Source organism: Psittacula echo, assembly GCF_963264785.1.
Source record: "Psittacula echo genome assembly, chromosome: 12".
NCBI lineage: Eukaryota > Metazoa > Chordata > Aves > Psittaciformes > Psittacidae > Psittacula > Psittacula echo.
In genome coordinates, this window is record NC_137747.1 from 7,975,466 (window position 1) to 7,998,159 (window position 22,694).

The 22,694-nt window shown below is 43.7% G+C and overlaps 2 protein-coding genes across 2 annotated transcripts in view; one reads left to right on the forward strand and one right to left on the reverse strand.

The window, feature by feature from the left end:
- Positions 1-1,771: 1,771 nt before the first annotated feature.
- Positions 1,772-7,362, forward strand: BIRC7 (baculoviral IAP repeat containing 7; the record flags this gene model as incomplete). Its single annotated transcript, XM_080628139.1, has 7 exons — positions 1,772-2,288; positions 3,763-3,862; positions 4,135-4,213; positions 4,313-4,358; positions 5,577-5,777; positions 6,625-6,696; positions 7,160-7,362. The coding sequence occupies 7 exons, from the start codon at positions 1,772-1,774 to the stop codon at positions 7,360-7,362; spliced, it is 1,218 nt and encodes a 405-aa protein (XP_080484265.1).
- An 8,523-nt stretch (positions 7,363-15,885) lies between these two features.
- Positions 15,886-22,694, reverse strand: part of NKAIN4 (sodium/potassium transporting ATPase interacting 4) — a gene marked incomplete at its 3' end in the record, with an annotated part of 41,818 nt that continues 35,009 nt past the window's right edge. The window contains exons 5-6 of the mRNA XM_080627768.1: positions 19,277-19,337; positions 15,886-15,974 (exon numbers count right to left, since the gene is read on the reverse strand). Of these exons, the coding sequence (XP_080483894.1) occupies positions 15,886-15,974; positions 19,277-19,337 (150 nt within the window). The remainder of the gene's footprint in view (positions 15,975-19,276; positions 19,338-22,694) is intronic.

Below are 22,694 nucleotides of genomic sequence, written 5' to 3' on the forward strand. Positions count from 1 at the left end.
ATGAGAGCACCACTAATGCTCTGGAGCTGCATCTGATGAAGTCTCTCTTCCTCTGTGTTCTGAGAGCAAAATCTGCAGTGCAGGCTGAAATATTGCATGTTCCTAAGCTAGCTTAGCTTGCAAATTCTGCTGTGTGTCAGAGACTAATGGGTTTTCTTTTCTGTATGTTTCTATGCCACTGTCATAGTTCTTGAGTAACTACTTTATTGTATTAGAGCATGGTTTCTCAAGTGTTTAGAGCCTTCCTTTCCTATGACTGTAGCTATGATGATAGAAGGAAATCCTAGTTGCTAATAAACTTTTCCTTGCTACCTTTTACTGTGAGAGGCATGTGGTTGAGCAAGCTGGCTTTTAACATCTTGCTAACCATGAAGTACCTGTAGAGGGTGGATTTGTTAACCCTGGCTCCAGGCCTTGCAACTAAAATGCTGTGGAAGTTTTTTCCCCCTCCCTAAATGTACTGTAGTACTTAACTAAGAGAAATAGTACTTTAGAGATGCTACTGGCCTGAGAGCCACTTAATATCTCTGACTGTGATTACTGCAGAGTAGCTGCTCTACAGATTGGTTTTTACAGTGTGCCTATTCCATAGAGTTAGTTATAGGTAGCTACCTATTAATTATGTGGTGTGCCAGCCTTGAAAAACATCTTAAGAGTGTGTGTATCTATATTATTTGTGTATATATGTGTGTATATATATATTTGCCTATGTGATGTTTTGAGTCTGTGTGCTTATAGTACTTAGCTCTATAACTGGTAGATAGTTAGTGCTTCCTTTGGGTGAGTTGATCTATTGAGTTGAGTGGTAAAGGGATTTTTTTTCAGGGCCCATGCTTAAAAAACTGGATTTGTTTGCACCTACCACTTAATCCCATGTGCAGTGACTTCACTGCAGAGGAATTCCTTTGGAGTCATTAGTTAAATTGATCCTGACTGTTGTGTAATTGTATGGCCTTGTGAAAGTGTATTTACCAGACCTAGAAAGGACTAGAAGCGATAGTTACAACTTGGTTTAATTGGCTGTTGCCTTGTGTAGAATGAGAGCTGCATAACTGCAGTCAGTAACTTCTTTAATTCACTGCCTTGCATGGAACCAACACAGGCAGAAAATGTCTTACTATTGATTTAAGGACACCTCCTCATAGAAACTGGACTGCATTATTTCAGATTGCATCCTGGAGAAGTTCTTTCTCTGTAGAGCAGTTTCTATACACTCACTGCTTAATGATCACAAGATTACAAAAAATTTACTGATGCTCTGTGTAGTGTTTGGCTTTAAGCTGGATATTGAGATGTGATGTTTGGGTGTGGCTGTTTTCTGCTTTGTTATGGCATGTTGTCTTAAACCTGGTTTTGGGATGGAGGGGAAAGGCAAAGCCTTTTTAATGTTAATATAAAGGCAGAGCAAAGGGCTGAGGATTTATTGTGCAGATAGATGCCAGAAGCTGGATTGGCTCAGCTGAAGCACAGGTTCTGCCCTCTCTGTTCCTGCAAGCATCTCCTCTGTAAGCTGGCAGAGGGGCTCAGAAAGCTCTGGTCTCTTCCCCTCAGACACTAGTGAGGGCTCAGCAAAAGTTCAGCAGCAAAGTACAGAAGCACCAGACCTCTCATTGGGCTGCAATTCGCAAACAAGCTCAGCTTTGTCAAGACCAGGAGCTTTCTGGAATATGCGTGGGGATGAGAAACAAATAGCACAGGATGAGTGTTGCCTAACACCGGGAATCCAGCTGACAGCTCTGGCTTATCTCCTCCTCTTTTTCAGAACAAGAGCATGGGGGACAGGAGACCAGCAAAGGAGACAGAGCCCAGGGCTGCTTACTGCCATCTATTTAAATGGAGCATGAGGAACGAAGCAAGAAGGCTGAGGACTTTTCAGAGGTGGCCAGCAACCTCACTTGTATCCCCTCGAGATTTGGCCAAGGCTGGCTTTTTCTATATTGGTCCAAGAGATGAAGTACGGTGTTTCTGCTGTGGTGGTGTCCTGAAGGACTGGGCACCTGGTGATTGCCCAGTAGCAGAGCACCACAAGTTCTTCCCTTCCTGTAAGTTCATTCGTAGTGAGGCTGTTGGGAACCAAGAGATTCCTCCTCAGGAAGCTGTTGATGCTGTGGATGGGCAGCTTGTCAGCCTTTTGCAGGGGATGGACAGTGAGGAGGCAGCCCTGCCCCATGAGCCAGAATACCCAGCGATGGTAACAGAGGAGGCAAGACTATTGACATTTCAGAATTGCCCACGCTACCCTGCTATGCATTATCAGGCACTAGCTAGAGCAGGATTCTTTTACACAGGTAAGTGTTCTGGGGAAATGCCTTCAACTTTGATCCGAGTTACCTTTTAAAGGTGTTGCTGCCTTTTATTGCTCAAATATTTGCAAGTACGTGCAGTGTAGTTAGAAAGCCCATCCTTCCTTCAGCCTATGCTGCTTCACTTGTTGCCTGTGTAGACTTTATTGCTATGTTAACTCCTGTTCGGGTACTGAGGGGTCCACTAGTAAGTTAATTCACTTACTAGCAGGAGTGGAAAAAGTGGCATGTTTTAAACAGTTCTTTACCGGCAGAAAAATGTGTGGTTTAAGATTTATTAAGCCTATTTGTTGCTTGCACTTCTAAAAGGACTTAAAACACTTGCATGGTATGTTTTGTGTAAGCTTTGTCTTTAACTGAAGCCTTCTCTTCTCAAAAACCTAAACCTGAAGGTAGTCAGTCCATTTGGCCCTCACTGGCTGTAAGGACCCTGGACTTATAGAAATAACAAAGATCCTTTTTTTAATGAGGAAAATAGGCAATACTTATGGTATGCATCTGAATATCAATATATCATTGTTTTTACCCTTGAGAAGGCTTGCTGCTTAGATAACAGGTTTGTAGAAGTGCTTGTCCCTGCACTGACCAGTCAGAGGAAATATTTACAGGACATTAATGCTTGACTGTAATTAAATATTGGGGAACCCTTCAGTTCTTTGGAAGCTGCTGATATGGTGATATTTCTGTGTGACTTCTATATAGAAGAATCTATTTGTTTGTATTTACACATCAGTCTGAGATGTGGAAGGAGGTGACAGGCAGGGTCCATGAACTAAAGATGCCTCAGCAGAAACAAGCCTCCTCATCCTGAACTCCTTGCACTCTTGTTGAAGCACAAGCCTGACCCTGGGGACTCATTAGGCATCAGCAGTGTGACATAGCACTCCCCTGTGGTCACTTGAGCACAGGGAACTCTGGAACTGAGCACTTGGGTTACGCCAAACTGTGCTCTGAGCTGAGAGTGTTTGGAAAACCATGTCTGTGACCCAGACTCAGTGGCAGCTTTTACTGATGCTGTTGTTCCATTGGCCTTGAGGCAGGGCATTTGTAGGTAGTGCTTAACTGTGGCTTTAATTGCTTCTGGCTATGCCTGCTGCTGGTTATGGCAGATTGTGGTGAGGAAATGAGTATAGGTATAATTAATTACATTTCTAAATGCAGGCAAGAAGGGATTGGATAGCTGTGTGCATAGATGGGAGCTGTGGGGCTCACATGCAGGCTGCCTGTTAGCTTGTGACCCAGTTCTGGAATCATCTCAACCAGCTGCAGCTCTGGGAGTTCAAACTCTCATCAGATTTCCTGCCCTATCAACTTGCACAGTGTTGGTGAAGTGTCATGTGCTCATCTGTTCTCTCCAGTAGCCTGTGTTTTGTGTTGAATCTCTCCCCAGGCTCTCATCCAGGGCTAGTACAGCATACAGCATCTCGGATGTCAAATAATCTCTTGATGTCTCTTTCAGGACAAGGTAGTATAGTGAGGTGCTTTTACTGTAATGGAGGTGTGAGGAGCTGGCAGTTTGAACGTGATCCTTGGTGGGAACATGCCAAATTGTTTCCAGGGTAAGTCAGGTTTGGTTGACAAATGTCTATTGTTGCAAGACCTAAAGATATGCCATGTGTTCCACACTGATTTCTTCCTTCATAAGAACGGGGGAAATCATGAGCCTCTTACTGTTGCTCTTTATGTATGGAGTGGGGAAAACCCATAATACACTATCTTTAATGAATATAGCAGCTTGCTCATTAACTGGTAGCACCCTTCGCTTCTAAAATTCAAACTACTGTTGCTTGAGATATCCTGTACTAATACGTTTCAATCTTTCTGCTTATAGGTGTGAATTCTTATTGCAGTCAAGGGGGAGAGACTTTGTTAGCAGTGTTCAGGAGTCCCTCTCTAACACCCAACTTCCAGTGAGTCAAGACTTTTGTGTGTATGTTCTTGTGGATATGGGGATTTGGTAAAGAGGGGGAGTTCTGAACCCATGCTTCTTTTGTGGCTATCATTTTCAGGGAGATTCCAGGGGTCGAATTGGACAAAATCTATCTGCTTCCCAAGGTCAGTGCTGTAATGATATGGTGGTGTCTTTTGTTCAGAGTGGTGTAGTCCTGCTGCTTCTACTCCACCCCACTACTGTGCATTCTATATACATGGTGTTTGTGAGATATTTTGATGTTCTAGAAGCTGTTGGACTCTTCATCAGGGACTGTAGTGACAGGACAAGGGGTAACGGATTAAAACTTACACAGGGGAAGTTTGGATCTAAGGAAGAAATTCTTTACTGTGAGGGTGGTGAGGCACTGGAATGGGTTGCCCAGGGAGGTTGTGAATGCTCCATCCTTGGCGGTGTTCAAGGCCAGGTTGGATGAGGCCTTGGGTGACATGGTTTAGTGTGAGGTGTCCCTGCCTATGGCAGGGGGGTTGGGACTGGATGATCTTAAGGTCCTTTCCAACCCTAACTATTCTATGATTCTAGGGTTTCTTAGGAAATGGTCTCTAGCACAAAAGTAAAGCTGCTTGTTCTTGTGAGACCTCTTAGTCTAAGACAAGCAACATTTATTCTAGATAGACACAACATCAAGAGCATGTGTACAAGTCAGGAAAAAAAAATCACATGACTATCTGTAGTCTTTCACACCACAGCATTTTAAACATCCTTGTTAGGGAACAGCTAGAGGGTCTGGTTGTTCATGAAAGTATTGATCCTGGGGATTATCTGCATTCATCAGTTGTTCCTGGGAATTGAAGTAGGTGAAATTTGGCTTCCATAACTGTGGAAAACTAATATTCCTCATCCTCTTGGAAAACCTATCCAAGAGGATGAGCTTAAAGACTGAGTCCTTTGAATGGACTGACAGTTGAATTTCCTGCTTCTGTCTCTACTGATGAATGGTTGAGCTAGGTATGAGGTAGGAGATACTTCAATTGGGATGTTCCACTTTATCTTCATGAAAGCAATTTTGAGACTTCTTCTTTTCTGTGTGAAAACAAAGATAAGGCTTCTGGACAGGGGCGAAACATGGGAGACTTGATTCATTGGTACAGTAGAATAAACCATCCAAAACTAGTCTCTTGCCTTTGAAATTGCTTTTGACTTTCTTGTGAGTTGTGTTTGGAAGTAAGAACTGAATCTGGATGTTGCTTTAGCTGTACAGATAGCTTGAGGAATGTTCTAGATCACATTAATGCCATTTGATTTAAAACAGCTTCAAGCTTCAGCTACATTTTCCCCAAAGTTCAGCCTTTTTGGTAAAGTATCTGCTCACTGCTTTACAGAAACTCTGAGGAGGTTTATGAATCGGGCTCTTCACTGCCTGGATGAGTTTGTCATAGTGTATAATGTCATCAAGATGGGCTTTGACCTCATAAGCGTGTGTAGGTTGGTAGAGAATAAACACATGATGACTGGGACTTCATACATCTCTGAGTCTGAGCTGATTGCAGATCTGCTTCGGGCAGGCAGCGAGGAGAGCAGAGGTATGCCTCACACTCACATACCTGGGGGTGCTTAACTTCTATTTCACTTCACCTTGTGTGTCTTGTGGGTCTGCCTCCTCTCTTCCTAAACTGGAATTACGAGTAGAAGCCTGCCTTTGTTTGAGAGGCTGGGAATGAGGTTCTGCTTTAAAGAAACCTGAGGGAGCTGTGATTACTGGAGTTACCAGTAACTATATCTGCCTGCAGTGGGTTATGGTATAGATAGCCTCAGTGTTTTCTGCTGCCCTTAGACTTGCTGTAGCAGACAGGGAGGAGGCCTGTGTGCAGTTTCACACCTGATGCAATTGACTGAAGCAAGGCCTCTTGACTAAGTATTCCAAGCCTATTTAAAACTGAATCAGTGACTTAATCAAAAATAGCAATATCTGTTTAGATAATGTATATTCTCCTTATCTGTGTCTGTCTTACCTGTGTTGTGGAGTCAGCCAAGTGAAGCTTATTTGAAGATGCAGTTGCACACAGGCTTTCTCCGGTAGAGAGTCTGCTTTGCAAAGCTCCTGTCTCTGTATCATGGTCTGCTATTTCTTTAGCTAAAGGAAAAATAAACCCCCAAACAAATTTCCACAAACCAGAAGTGGGATTAAATAGTAGCACAGGAGCAGGAATGAGCAGCTGATGGCTCCTGCTGTCTGATAGATAAACCAACTCTGAGGAAGCAATGACATGTGGACATGTCTTGGTAGGGAGATTAAGTGTGACGGAAGCACCACAGAGAACATCTTCACCAGGCTCTGTGTGAAGTTAACAGCAGAGTAAAGGAGCTACTGAAATCAAGAGTATTTCCTCTTTGTAAACAGCACTGATGCCTTCTTTCCTGGTTATACAGGTGCTGCTCAGGAAGATGCTGAAGCATCAAGTTCAAGAGAAGAAATGCAGTCTGTGCAACAGAGAGAATCAGGTGCACTGGGCTGACACTGGTGGTGAAATTGTGCCTAGGCACAATTGGGATGGGTTTTCTAGTAATGGTATTAGTGATCATTATATTTGGTTTTAATGCTGAAGGGAAACGTGTGTGAACTTGAATGGGAACTGAGCAGAGACCCTTATTCAGGGTTTAGAGTTCCACTGTGATGGAAAATTGTATTAAAACTTCAGTTTGTCAGAGTAATTTACACACTGTGGTAAAACATGTTGCTGGACTGAGCAGGGACAGATCATGTGTAGATAAATGAGACTCTAGAATAGCTGTAGCTTTACAGCTTAAACAAAGCTTGTGTGAGAGGTACTTCTGCCATCTTAAGTCAGTCTCTGAATGAAGTGCTGAGCCACTTGCAGCGTGACTGCCTTAAGATGACAGAACAGTTCCTTTGGAGCTGTTAAAATACTAAAGCTTGGGCTTTTCTTTCTTTTTGGGGGGAAAGATGAGTCTCGGCTGAGCACAGAAGAGCAGCTCCGACGCCTGCAAGAGGAGAGGATGTGCAAAGTGTGCCTGGACAAAGATGTCTCAGTTGTGTTCGTTCCTTGTGGCCATCTGGTAGCATGTAGGGAGTGTGCCCTCAATCTGACGTTGTGTCCTATCTGCAGAGCAGTCATCCGGAACAGAGTGAGGACTTTCATGTCCTGAACCACGATGTACCAATGGGGAAAGATTGGGCCATGCAACCCATTCATAATGTAGCAGAGGAAGGAACCAAGTAAATAGTTTGATGCTGGAGCAATCCTATTTGCAGGGTAGCTTGGCATAAGTGTAGAATCTCACCAGATGTGCCTCCTATGTATGCACAGTGTTTCTAGTAAGAGCTGCTCATTTGCTGTACTCCTGCTAATCCTGTTGTAGGACTGCTCCAGAAAAACTCTGCTGGTTCCTTTTGTCCTCCAAAAAGCAGCTTTTGTTGACTGATTCTCCTTCTCCAGATTCTTTCATTCTCACATGAATCCCTGCTCTGTGTTGAAATCAAAGGCTGTTTTCAGTAGACTCTGGTTCTTTTTCACTCACTTAGCAGTTGTTCAGAGGTTATTCTGCTAGCTTTGATGGCTTCCTTCAGTCAGTCTGAGTCAAATGGCTGTGTCTTTATACAAAATGTGTTCCATTGCTCATGAGTATTCTAGTCTCAATGTATTGTGTGGGTGGGAAGGAGAATTTAGCTTTTCCTTCTGAGTTCTTTGCTGTCTTCCCCCCCCCTTGTTGAACTGTCAACAGCTGACAGAATGCTTCAGTAATACTCAAATCTGCATAACTCTGTAAGTGAAAAGCCTTGCCTGTAGTAGCCTTTTCAACCTCTTTACTCTCAGCTGACTGCCCCAAACAGAAGATGACAGCCTCTTTGATGGTCAAGGGTCACTAGATGATCTCCTGGGAGCTTCTTAGAGCTCTTTCCTGTTTGGTGGGTACTGTCCTCATAGAAGGTAACTATGGAAACTTACCTTTTTAGGACATCTAGTTGCTGGCTAAACTGATAATTCTTGTTTGAAATAGAACATTCTATCATGTAATCAAAAAGAGGAAGTTTTGTCAATCTATAGTTTAACTGCAGGAGAAAAGAAATAAGGGTTTTAAAGTTAACTGTTCTTTTTCATGGAATAAAGTTACTCTTTTGTTTTGCAGAGCTTTGAGTATCTGATTCTAACATAATGCCCTACTGGGGAGAGAGTGTGGTGGTGTCCTAAAATGTTAGAGCAGCATTAAGTTGTAGATTGCTTCTGTCCTTCAGTATTAGATGAGCATGAGTGAAAGAACTGTTCCTACCATCCATTAACTTCCTCTGGAATTCACAAGGCAGCATTTGGGCTCTCCAGACTACCTGAAGGGCAAAAGAAAGGGTGCAGGAGGATAAGGACTGATACATGAAGCTATGTAAGCAGGGAATAATTCTGCATCTGAACTCTATGCAGAGTTTTAGTACATGGCTCTTAAACACAACTGTGGAGACTGGAGCACTGCCTCTTGAGTTGCTTCTCTTTGGTTCCAGGCCTGGATACCCAACAGGATTATAGGTTTGTTGCTGAGTACCTTTGAGGTTTTAGTTATCCTTGGGCCATGTGGAAGGACATATCTTGCCTTCAGAAGAAGGTAATATTAATGCAGCTCTTGGCAAAGAGGAGAAAAATTTCTAGTGGTGCAGTTTGAACTCTCCATCTCTTGGAGGAATTAATTTGTGGGTCTTTGGCAGGCAGCAGCTTTCATAGGGAACAGAATTGCATCACTGTGCCAGACTAGGTATCGTGTCTCTGTTCAGGCTCTCGCCGGCTTTATTTTGCCTCTAAATAACAAAACCAGTTTAAGCAGAGGTGCTAATCTGATAAGGGGAAACAAAACCAGCTTAGTGTTGGAATAGTGTGATTTCTTCCTAATATTTAGCTCAGTGTGGCTGGCATCTTGCCTGAGCATCACCAGGGCTCCAAGGCTTTGAATGTACCAGCTGTTTCTGGTGATTTTTTTTTTTTTTTATATAACACTTTTGAAAATTGTGACTTTTCCACATCTGGAAGGATGGAGCCTCTTTCTATGGGAAGGCTTCCCTTCAGCAACGTGTTTTTGGCTAGAAGTATCTCAAGTGCTGCCTATCCCCAATAGAGGGCACTCCGAACATGGAGATAAGGGAACCCCCTGGAGCAGACCTTCGGTTGCTCCTTGTTCTCATACTGGAGATGTCTCTCCCTTCCCAGAACAGGGTCATCGAATGACCTCACAGCACTTAGGATAGGTCTGGCACAAGCAGGCCAGGAGGAAGGTTGTCACAGCAACAAAATCTGTTGCTTCTACTGTCTGAAGGAAAAACACCTCCAGAAGCGATATTTACTCACAGCTTCACCCTATTAGAACTCAGGATGTCAGGGTTGCAGTGGGTATCTGGAAGGAAACTTGCACAGGAACAAAAACGGTTCTCTTAGTGCTTCTACTCTTGGGTTTATAAAAGGATTTTACTTCCAGGGCTCCTTTTGCAAGAAAGGTGCATCTTCACCTTAGTACTTAATGGTTTTATTTCTTTTCATTCTCCTGTCACTCCTCTCCCTAGCTCTTCTGAAAAGCACCGCTCATGCCAAGTAAGCTCAAACAGATCAGGCAACACAAAGAATTACAATAGTACTTGGAATGTACCAGCCAAAGAATGCCACAGATGGTGACAAGTGCTCTGTCTCTGCTTGACACTTCACATGCTGGGAGATGGAGCTAACAAAACTGCATTGTTTATTGTTTTATTAATTGCTGCAGCTCATTAATGCAACTTAATTACACTTATGTTCCCCCTTTCCCTCAGCCCATTCCCTCCCCTCAAAATCATCCTGTCACAAGAAAACCCATCAGGATGGTGCCAGTCTTGTGCCTGGAATAAGAGCGGCTGCTCAGTGAAGAAGGCAGGTACAAAAATCTATGATCCATGAAGAACTAGGCCTCTTCCAGTGTCCTGTAGCAGGCTTCAGCTGTGTATATGGCTACACCAGTGTTAATTTTATGTAGATGGGCAAACCCAGAGTACGTTACAGCTGCTCTGAGAATGGCTTGGCATGTTGAAATGGGGCAAAGCTCCATGCTGAGTAAAGATTTGGTGGTTGTGCTAGTTTTTAGCTGTTCAGCATTATAGGAGTTAAGTCACTGAATGCTGAAATCCAGGACAAATGCCTACTGCTAAGGTGCTGACTGTGTCTAAAGAATAGAGAATGAGGAAGGGAGTCCTGGATGAGGCAGGGGAGAAGGGAAGAGTTCTCATCTATAACTTAAAAAAAAAAAAAAAACCAAAAAGCCTAAAGAATTCAAATGTAAATAGCCTCCACCTAGTTCTAGCCAGGCAGGGAGGACATGAAGTTGTGTTAGGGGTTTTAGGTTCTTTTCAGAAGAAGGGGAAGAAACTAACTACAGAACATATGAAATGTCCCAGGGTGTTATGCAGTGCTTCCTCCTTCATGGATCCATGGTGCAAGGAAGCAGCTCCGACTTCACCTGTATCTCTTGAGAGAGGCTCTTGGTGAACATGGTCAGGCCTGTGCTGTTTATCAGCTGGTACCAGCAGACTATGGTAGGAATGGTTCATCAGGGCACTTGGAGAGTTAAGCCCCAACCTCATGGCCATTCTTCAATGTACATTCATTGCAGTTGGAAAGAAGACAAGGAACAAAAAATGGAATGGAGTTCACCATCCTGCATTTCCTCTGCCAAAGATCCAGGCCACAGGGCATTGTTTCCTGCAGCACCTTTGGAGTGCAAGGTTTATCCATCCTCTGGCTCCTCTTTACTTATGCAGGCCTGTAGGGAAGGGGAAAAAAGTGAAGGCAGGGCATCAGTATGGAGCAAGTACTAAGTTGCTTACTTAAGACCATAGAAATGGTGTCAAAATAATTAAGGCACTTTTTTCCTTTCTGGGTTTTTAAATATGACTACAGATGAGTAGGATTGAGAGCTCAGAAGTGATGTGGTTAAATACTCTTCAAGTCTGGGAAGAGTGCTACACCAGACCTGAATGTACTGCAGTTAGACTAAGGAATAGATAGGAGCTAAAGTGTTAGATGTATGTACCCTCAGCATTTGGAGCTACCTAAAATTTGGTTAGGAATTTTAGAAGCTATGGTTCATCTCTAGAATCAAGCAGCTTCTTGGAATTGCAGTGATGTGCTTCTTGTGTAGGTGCAGCAGTATGAGCAGCTCTACTTCTGTAGCCAGTGGTGAAGATGAGTGGATGTTTTCAGCTGAAACATCACCTCTTAAAGATGCAGCTTCAGGTTGGTCAAAACAGTTTGCAAATTCATGTTGGTATTCAGCAAAGTGTTTGTTTGGGCAAAAGTCTACCTAGAAAGAAAACCAGAATCACTTTGTGTGTTTTCTGTCCTCAAACAAGCTGGATTTTTCCTATTCAGGTATAGGTGTCCTTTGTAAAGTATTCTGATCATCAAAGTTCGGAAGGAGTGGAGGAAAAGTAACCCTAAAGGAGTTCCCCCTTTCTCTCCCCGTGTTTCAGACTGGATTTTGAATTGAAGACTGTTATTTGTCTACCTGTCATTTGGTCTATTGAAGAACCTACTTTTAACCTATAACTAGAGCCCTGTTGTATGGGATGTAGTCCTTTAATGCTGCCTATGGCTACCAGACTGCCCCACAACAGAATTGATCAGGGAGCATTAAAGTGAGCAATTGCCAACTGGAGCCTGAGATGGTTGAATTAACCCACACCTCCTGTTGCTGCCCTGTCAATACTGAAGTCTACAGCTGATAAAAGTCACACCCTTTGTTACCATCTGGCCCTTTTCACTGGTAGATCTGAGAAAGGGAAGTGGGTAAAGTCTGGGTATGCAACTAAATTCAAAGCTTGTAAGCCATTAATGTGGTACTTGAGGTGTCAGGTCAGTGAGTGTTATGGACTGGAGCCTCATGACTGTGCAGTTCACTGCTTGGCCTTATAAAGGGAGTCTTAAACAGCAGGAAGAGCTATTGCTCATCTCTACCTCTTAAATAGAGACAACCTCCTGTCATCTGGCAGGTTCTTGATTTAGCACTAAATCACATACAGAATCATACTTTGGGGCTGTTCTGTTTTATAATTGAGATTGCACAGGGCTTCTTTCTGAAACAAATCAGAGAATGATGTCAAAAGCCTGAATGGATGCAGGAGGCAGGAAGTGCTGATGAATGATCCTGATGCTCTGGGCCACCTTCTGTCTTGGCAGGTACATGCTGGGTACTGGGAGATAATGGATTTAGTCAGACACTTCAGAGTTTTCTTGGTTAACCCTTCCCCAGTTCTGAGTGCAAGAAAGCTTCCTTCCCTCAAATGATGTAGAAACCTGTAGATTCTTCTACTACAGGTGAAGAAAAGCAACCCAAAGCTGATAGCCTGTCCTGTGCAGCCTAAGAGAGACAGTGATGCAAGCAGGTAGGGCCTGAACTTGAGCTTTACCTAAGTGAGGGGTAAGAGCTCAGCCTTTCCTTCCTGAGAACTCATTGGAAACATTCTCTTTTGGCCTCAAGAGAGTACTTTTGGCTTGCAAGATGTGTTTTATTCTCCTTTAGCCAGCACTTTGACCCAGAAATGCGTGCACTGAAGACTTTAACATATCTTCTATCAAGATTCCTAATACATTATTAGGAAATGATTGCTGCAGTGCCTTGGTTGGGCACCAGCAGTGAGATTAAGGTAATTCTATTACATGGTGAAACTTCCAGAGCAATTTTTTAGCTGATAATTTTGAGTCTCTGTTATTTAACCCTGTGACTTAAATAGGGACTATCACAACCAAACACCCTGGAGTCAATGAAATGTAGAACAGAAGCAGTTGTGGAACTTACAATAGAAATAACTATGTATAAATACTGTTGTTGCTGTATGAGTGCTGGAGGTGCTAATGGAGATGGAGCACATCTAAGTCATGCCTTTGTAACCAACACTACAAACCTGTTGGTTGATTTTCGTCATGGCTGGCTTTTAGAAAAGGAAAACCACCACCTGACCTCATCATTCCTGAGGTTTTCCACTAACTGGAGCCTTGCAACTAAAATCAAGGAGGTTGGTGGATAACCATGGTAAAGCTGGGAGATAATAGGTACTTCCAGCCCACAATCCAGTTATCAGTAGGAGTTTGGGGACATGTTTTTTCCTGCTGGTAGGAGAAGCACAGGTATTTTAAAACCTCTTTCAGTGCAGCAGATGGAAGCTGGAGGCCAGAAATGGGATGTACACTTTGAATACTGAGTTCAGCAGCTGATAACCACTGGAGCAGGAACACAGCAGTTTCCCTTTAGTATCTTTGAACTGTGACAGTCTATTTAAAGGTTCTCTCACAGGCTGTGTGCTTGATCCAGAGGTGATGGGGATTGGTCTTGGTCTTAAGCTATGCTCATGGGTTTAGATCAGTGTCCTCTGTGGGGCTTTCAGATCTATGAACATTCATATTGTTGGGGAGACTAGGGAAAAATGCAAGCCAGGACAAGGGAAAGGGCACATTGCGAGGAGAGGGAGGGTGTGATCTCAAGAAGGACAGATAAAACTGGAGTGATAGGGTAATTCCATTAGGGAATGAAGGAAAGTTGTTGTGGCAGCAAGGCAAGTGTGTCACTGGGAGAGCAGCTGACTGCACAGTGGGTGATGCCATCCTAAAATGAAAGGCAGTGATTGCAGTGAGCTCCAAGTTAGTAGTTGCAGAATAGATTTGGGTTTATTCATATTTCCCTCAACAAGAATGAATTCAAACCACAAAGCTCCAATTCCTGAGCTAGAGCTCTTTGATAAATTGAAGCTTGACCTCAGTGCCTCACAGTGCAAAACTCAGTGGCATTGTGAGTTGAGAATCCTCCTCTCGCTCCCATTCATACATGTGGAAGAAAGGCAAGAGCTGGGCTGAAATAAATACACCAAAGTTGCTCTTTAGTGACTGCTGTGAGATTTATAGAGGGTCACCTTATCTGCTGCTCAGCAGCTGCTTTCACCTCCTGTTAGCCAGGAAGAAATATGACATGGTGCTGGCAAAGGCTATCAGTGGATAAGTGATGGTCTGAAGAACAACACAATCACTCGTGTACTTTAGTAGCTTGCAGTCTTACTGAGACCTTTGATGTTTCACATTGATAGTTTCTGTTCATATTATGGCCTCTCCAAAGAGAAATCTTCATTCATTAAATACCAGATTCTTTCACAATAGAATGGGTCATTTTAAGGAAGCAGCAGCTCAAACCCCATGCTATATAAATGTGATGGTTCTTCAGCATGCTGCTACATTACGTTAGTAAATCAGGGAGCTGCTTCTAACTCCACAGCTTCTGTAGACTATGGAAAATTCCATCCCACTGGGACAAAATGAGAGGGAAATCAATCTTTAGTCTCCTGTAGTATAATGCTGTAGAACCCCCAAAGTTACAGGGAATTTAACTGCTTTGCCAAAGCTGTTCTGCTTTTGTGCTGCAGTGACAAAGTGGGGAGTCCATACAGTGTTAGAGGAACACATCTACAGATCTATTTGAGGGCAGTTTTTCTTTTCTCCCACATCCTTATATCCTCCTTTTTGGCAGGACTCTGGTAACATGATTGCCTCAAAGCAACCTCCTTTAGCAGCTGCTTTAAAAATGCTTGCATGCTGAACCACGTTCTTGTGGCTCAATGTAAAGCGTATAAACACAGCAGGTTGAATACTGCTTTAAACAGCTAATACTGGCCTTCATGTTTGAGAATGTCCTAAAGAACCAGCTCTGAAGTGGACAGTGTGAGAGTGAGATCTTGTGTCTTCAGCAGGAGGAGGGATTAGCAGAGGGCAGAAGGTGGAATTCAGCACTGGATCTCTGCTGCGGACAATTCGCCTTTTGGCTTCCTGATCTCAGCTGAGTTCTTAAGGAATTCTGCCCCATACATGGAACCCTCTGTTCTTATGGGCAACTGAATTTAAACAAAACGAAGCGGATCTGAGCCATCCTGCATACAGACCACCTAATGCTCAGTTTAATTCAATTCACTGGTGTGTGTCAGCTTTGTACTCTACGCGTTCCCTGGAAGCACAGGCAGATACTGGGAGATCTTGTACTCAAGACAGTCAAAGTCTGTGGTGCTGCCACAAGATTACTGGAGGATGACAAAAAAGAAGGCAAGTGATCAAAATTGCATGGATGTATAGGGCAGAGTTCAGTTATGACTGTGCAGAGAGCTTAAATACAGTCTAAATAACTAGATGGTGCATAAATTTTACCCCAGTAAAGATCTTTTCTGTCTGACAGACTCCAGTTTAACCTTGAGACTGAGAATCATGTTCTGCTATTGCTATGGATTACTCTCAGCATCCACTGGGGCTGACTCTTCCTTCCTCACAGCTTCTTTACCTGCTACTACCAGCTACCTTTACCTCAGGCATCATTCACTGCTGAAAAGCCTCTCCTGGCTTTCTTCAAGGAAAAGACATCTGGTACTTTGTATGCCATAACATCCTATAGTTGTCCCCACTGCTTCCTATCAACAGCACTGCCACAAGCCAAGTACAGCAACACCAGCTTCGCCCTGGCAACCTGGGGCTGAGCAGAGGCAGTTTCACCCCTTCTGGTATCCAGTTGGTCATTCCTTCCACGCCTGAAAAGCCTGCTGGAGAAATCAACCTGCAAGGAGGAAAAACCCCAAACCTGCGGCACCCTTGAGCCATCAAACTAAGAGGCACAGAAGCCCCTTAGCACAGGAGGTGATACTTACAGGTATGTCTGCTTGAACAAAAGGTTGGTGGGTTTTTCATTGACATGGTAGAGAGGAAATGGATCAAATCCACCAATGAAATCAACTGAAAAAAAATCAGAACTCAAATAAACAAAAAAACATGGCCAGAAAGTTGAAAGGAAACGAAAGGAGAAGTCGGGGCATGTCATGGTATAACACAAAAATCAGTGAGAGAACAGAGGAATGAGTGTTCAGCTACAGATTGCCTGGGGGGAATCTCTGCCTGTGCAGACCTCTCTTCTGGGATGGGCAAGTGTGCCAAAGAGGAGCTTCAGCTAACATGAGACTTGAAGCAGAGCTAACAAAAGATTCCAGAGAAACCAGAGGGGCTCCTTCAGCCTCTCTGGGCATCACCACCATGCTGTGACTTCACATGAGAACCAGGCAAACAAAGCTCTTCAGTGATGGGCTGGAGGAAGGGAGCTAAGGAATGACTCGGGAGTGAATGCCAGGGAGAAGCTGGCAGTACAGCAACCCCCATGAAGGTTCTACAGTGAAGTGGGAATTTGCTTGCCCCACTTGGTCTTCCCTGCAAGCCAGGCAACAGCAGTGTTGGAAAACTGCAAATCCCTCATTATCCTCAGCTCTGCTATTTTTCACGTCCCCTCTGCCAACTCCATTGGTTTTAATTGTACACAAGTGGGAACAATGCTTCCGTTCTCCACTATTCACAGAAGAGCAATGTCACTAAAGGAGGAAAGGTTTAAGTGACAATTCCCTTAGTAACCAGAGAAGAATTTCCCAAGTCTCTTAGTTCCCTTGAAATTAGGCCAAGTCTATATTACTGAGCTGGGTAACATAGCCAGGGCCACAGGGGTGTGAGGTGGTGTGATTTGGGACTGACCTAGCAAAACCCTTTCAAGTAGATCTAGCTTAGACCCCTTTTGGGTGCCAAGTTAGTGCATTTTGTTTGGGAGTGCGAAGGCCATCCTGTCCCAATGCTGTTTAAAAATAACTGGAGTCACATTGCCTACATAAATGCCTGTTGGGGTTTCTTTCCTGCAGGTGGCACTGTGATTTTAAGTTCTAGCTGAAGAGTTTGGGTATTTTTCAGTGAACAAACAATAGAGAAAATAATTATTATATATATTGAAAATGAAAAACCTAACCCTTGAAACATATTTAGAAGCCCAAGAAGAGCATATTCTCATAAATGCCTTCTTGATGGACAGCTTGATGCTGACACTGTGATTTTGGGACAGCTGTCAGTTAACCATAGAATCATAGAATGGAAAGGACCTTAAGATCATCCAGTTCCAAAACCCTTGCTGTGGGCAGGGACACCTCCCACTAAACCATGCCACCCAAGGCTCTGTCCAACCTGGCCTTGAACACTGCCAGGGATGGAGCATTCACCACTTCCCTGGGCAACCCATTCCAGTGCCTCACCACCCTTACAATAAAGAACTTATTCTTAAATGGGGGAAATCTGCACAGGTTTTAAGCTAACTGGGGGGATAATTCCCTAATAGTTCCAGTAAGACTTGACCTTTTCTCAGCCACTTCGAAAAATGTTTGAGTATTTTAAAAGCAAGAGAGTTTCCAGTTATAAACCCCCAGTTATTAACTATATATTAACTGCATTACCTCTGTTATGGGATGTCTGAATTAGGAAACCTTAAAGAACTGCAGTTTTCAGTAACTGTCTAATACCTTGAGCAAACGAAACTCCTGTCATCTGAGCACCCAACCGTGGAAGCACTCAAAATCCAAGTCACTTCCAAAGACCTTAACTGGGGTTCATTGCTGCAATATATTACAGTGCATTAGCACACCTAACGAATTCTTGCCCACAGTTCAGCATTAGGAGATCCCTATTGCTGTGTTTTCTTATGAGAATCACGTTAGCTTGAGCTTCCTGATGAATGTGTCTCAGCACTTAGAATTCCTGCCGGCTGCACAGCAAAGTGATGTTTAAAGGAAACCACAAATGGAAGAGAAAATTAAAACCCAGCTCGAATTTATTCGGGTCACTGGAAGGATCCACCACTGTGACTGTGAAATATTGATGCTTTGTCATTGTTAATTATTCAAGCTGGCATTTTAACTCCAAGCTGGGAAGCTGGGAGGGAAAAGGAATTTGTTAGTGGGGTGAAGAAGTAGGCATCCTGAAACGAACAGCTTCTGTGTTTCTAGATACTGCTTCCTTCCATGAGGCTGCCTCTCCTAACAAAGCCCTACTAGGAGAATGGGCTCTGTCATGTTATTGCTATTCAAGAGGGGCTCAGAACTCTTTGAGCTAATATATATTAGTTAATAGAACAGCTATAGGGTGATTTACAAAATACTACTTGCAATATAGCACCTTTGCCAAGTGCACTGCCAGGCTCTGAAGAAATGATGCACAGAGCCAGCAGAATGAGTTCAGGCACACAAGGAAGGAACGGAAAAACATGCGGACCACTCAGATAAGCAATGCAGCTCATCTTGCCCCTCTGAAATCAACATTCTTCACATACTTTCAGACATTCAGCCCAAAGCTCTTGTTTTTCAGCTAACATCCATGCCAGCTGCTCTTTAAAGCACCAAAGCTGTTTGCACAAACTCAATGAATGTCTTAAAGAAGGTTTACTTGGATTGAAAGCCTCTGGATCAGATCCTTACCTGGAGTAAACTGGCCTAGACCCACCACATTGCCCAAGAAAAGCAGACTTTGAGTTTGTTTGAACCCTATGCATCCATTCTTTTGTTTCTGAAATTATTGGTCTCAAAGGGAATTTTAGAACGGCAAAGGAATCCAGGACCAGGTTATGGATGTCTGCATAGACCCAAGTGATTCCTCTCTTTGCTGTTCTCTGACACATGTCATAGTGAATGTGAGACACTTAAGAGATTTGTACACCCAACCCAATGGAGTCAGCTCCTTCTTCCTCCTTGTAATTCAAATACAGGCCTTCCTCTGCTTTGAAATTAAGTGGTCAGCTTGCTCCTTGGCAAGAAATCTCATGCTCTGCTTCATCCTCAGCTTGTGGCATATGATACTCAGCAGGTGCCTACTGAAGCTGTATTCTTTGTTGTAGGTACTCTTAATTTCAACAGTAATAGTTCAGTAGCATTATTCTTAAACTATATAAGCTTGAGAACAGAAGCTGCCCAGTTTCTCTAAAGCTGAGCCTGAACAAGAAGCCAAAACTAAGCTTTTTTGGTGCTGAAAGTGGAGGAAAATCACTGCATCTAACCCATGACATGGGGAAGAAAAACCTCACAGTGCAACCAGCTGATTCTTGAAAGATAGGTAGTGCCATATCACATAGATGCAGAGATGGAAAGAAGTCTGGTGGCAACTCAGTCCTGAGAGACAAACATCTGAGAGAAAGATAGAATTGAATAAAATCTTTGCCAAGGGATCTGGTGGGGAATACTTACAGCTGTCTTCTTCTTCTGTGAAAACACTAACAACGTAACAGGCGTAGACAAAGCCCACCAGCTGGAAAAGAGAGAGAAGAAATCATTTCAGTCTTTTGAGGCCAGTCAAAACCCACTTGGCAAGCCTTCAACGGCCAATATTTGCCCTCAGCTTAACAGCATTACTTTAATGGTGGAGCCAAGTCCTGTTTGCTCTAAGGCAGGTGTAGGCTTAAGGGAGGACACTGCTGGGAGCACACTACCTACTGCAAGACCTGTCCTCACCTTCAGAGGAGCAGCCTGTTGTGGCTGGAAGGATTGGCCAAGAACACGGGCTGGCTTTGCTGACACTGAAACTAAGTTTAATCTCTGGGAGAGATGATGGGGATACAGGAGAACACCTTGTGTAACATGTTAGACAGATGCCTGTGTACAGGACAGACACATATACAGGGGTAGGTTTTATTAGCCAGGGTCCAGGGGCAAGCACTCCTCAGCTCTGTATTCCTGCCATAAGGGGTATGCACGCTAAGATAGAAATGTAGTTAACCATAGAAATGGTGATTTATAGCAGCAGTGTTCAGAGACACTGAAGTCTGTAGTAATTTAGGCTTGGAGATCAAAACTTCATTGGAAAGAAATCCCAGTCTTACCCTAGGTTTACAGTTTCTAAGGTTCTGTTTTGGAGAATAAACACTTCTGCATGGGCTAATCAAGCATTGGGCCTGCAAAGTAAATGGGCCAAAGCACAGTGAGAGCCAGGCAAGACGATAGCAGTGGTCTTAATTTACAGATAGTGCAGGTTAGCAGTACATTGCCACCTCCTGGGAAGCAGCTAGAAACAGGGCAGGAGCAGTAAAACAACAGGGAGCCTGTAATAACAGCCATGGTGTGGCCCTCATGTCAACCCCTTGCTCAGAGTAGTCTTTAGAGCAGCAAACTAGAGTGAACATTAAAAAAAGCAATTTAAAGTAGCCTGCTGGGTCTGTCCTTAACTGGTAGTTTTGTAGAAGCTCTGAAGCATCAGAACTGCCTCATTCTGTTTCAGTAGCAAGTTGTTACTCAGCCTGAATAGAGAAACAAACTCGTGGTACTATGGGAGTTAAGCATTCTAGATCCAGCAGGGATTTATTTTGCTTCTCCTTCTTCCTGTTAATCAAATATCCTCTCCATCCTTCATTTCACATCTTTACATAGCACCCCACTTAGCGAGATCTCGGTTGACAGTAACTGCATTAGGGAAGTTATTGTGAGACATAATTGTTTTCCACTGTGAGCTCAGTTCTTCTGAACAAGAGTTAGAATGTAACATGCAGTGACTCACTCTGAGGGAAGACAGAATGATGCATGGTGGGGCTTGAAAAGTAGAGTCCATTCATTTTTAGTATGACAGAAAAAATACATCACACCAGAAAGCAAAAGGCAGATAATGAGATTTGTGCTGGGGAGTTATAAAGGCATTTGCGAGTTCTCCAGCTCTCCCTGACGACACACACCTTGTTGGGAGGAAATGGAATGGTTTTGTAGCATCACTAAACCTTGTATTTCCTTTACTGCTTTCTATGATCATGTGCAAACCAAGCTGGCACTTGCCTTTCCTCTTAGGTGAGCCTCATGGAATCACATCCTCAGTGGAGGAGAGGTGGCTCTACGGGCTCACTCATTCCCCTGCTGTGCATTTATGAAATCAGGGCTGCTTCATGCTGAGTTCCTATGAGGTACAGCAGTCAGCATGTAAAAAGAAGTCCTTCTGGGTGCGATGCTAACCACAAGGCCACCTGAAATGGCCAATCTAACTTTACCTGCTGCTGTCTAGACTTGCCTCCGAGTATAACCATAGAATGCTTTGGGTTGATGGGACCTTAAAGCTCATCCAGTTCCAATCCCCTGCCATGGGCAGGGACACCTTCCACTAGAGCAGGTTTCTCCGAGCCCCTGTGTCCAACCTGGCCTTGGCTAGAATCATTGCTCAGATTAAAAAGCCCCAAGAAAACCCATCAGAATAATGAGAACTTTCTCTTCTCTGCCATTGCTTGTGCCTGGCTGACAGAAATCCCGGGAATAGTTCCCATTCCCTGCAGTTGTGGCCGGCTGGGAGGGTTGGGCAGATCTGGCCATGGTGCTGACACAGCCCCCGGGGCTGCTCCCCATTGCTTCTGCCTTGAAGATGTGCCCTGATTCAAAGGGAAATCCAGGAAGGTTTTCTCTTTGCCCAGGTTTTCCATCATGCCTCAGAGTGGGAACTTTGGCTTAATAGCCATGCAAAGTGTTAGCCCTAAATCCATTCACTGTTATTATACTCTATAGCATGTACCCAAAATGTTCTTTTTTATTTCTCTTTCTAATCCATTCCTTTTTTCCATGCATTTCATCAATACAAACTTGTTTATTTAATAGCACTTCTTATTCAAAGAAGTTTTGCTGCTCTTGTGACCTGGCCAGAATAGGAGAATTTCAGGGGCAAAGAGGGAGGAGACGTACAACATAAATATGAATTGCATCATTAGAGCGGCTGACCTAAATTATAACTAAACCTATGACCTCAGGGATGAAATGAACTCCTGGGACTCCCCAGGTCTCATCTTCTGCGTGAATTATGCATAGAGCTGCAGAGGAGAAATGTTGCTCCTGTTGTCCACTCATTTTCACTGGAAGGGTTGCTAGAATGCGGGATGGGCAGGCTCCAAGAGGCACCAGCAGCTCCCTTCTGACTGCATCCTTGATGAAGATGTATCAAGCCCCCAACATCACCAAGTTTAGCAGTTATTAAGATAGAACTGAAAGCTTCAGAGGCCAAGAATATAGCAGTCACTTCACTCCTGCTCAAAGTGCCACTTGGTTGCTGATTTCTGTATGAAAGAAGGATTTAAGCTCTACTGTCCCAGGGAAATAGCAATAACTCTTAGATTTTGCAAAGCTCTGTAAGGGAGGTGGAAGAGGAGGGAAAACGTCAGTGATGTAAAATGACACTAAGCTATTGCTCTAATTCCCCAAAGAATGTCCCTGGGCTTTAGCCTGTGCTGCTGTTTCTTTACTTGTTCTGCGTGTTCAGTACCAGCTTCCTCCAGGCTGCAGAAGTATCCGATTTAGGGTTTTATTAGGAACACATGTTGTAGGCAGGTGTGTTCAGTCAGTCTGTCAGACAGCCTGGGAACACACATGAACAATAAAGGACAGAGCTGGGATGTCCCAAGCATTCTGCAGGCAAATAAACAGCAGGAAAGACAGGAAGAGACAAGTGTGCCCAAAGGGAAGGAGGAAATAAGTCTATAAATCCCTGTGTCCCTCAGTCATCTGAAGTTAACTTTTTAATAGTGAGTTGAAAAGTGTTCATAGAGCAGCATCACTGAAGTGCTGGAGCCAGAAAGGCTGAATTACAGCAGGATCTACAGAAAGGGACCAACTGGCTGCAAGTGTGCACAGTACACGAAGGATGGAA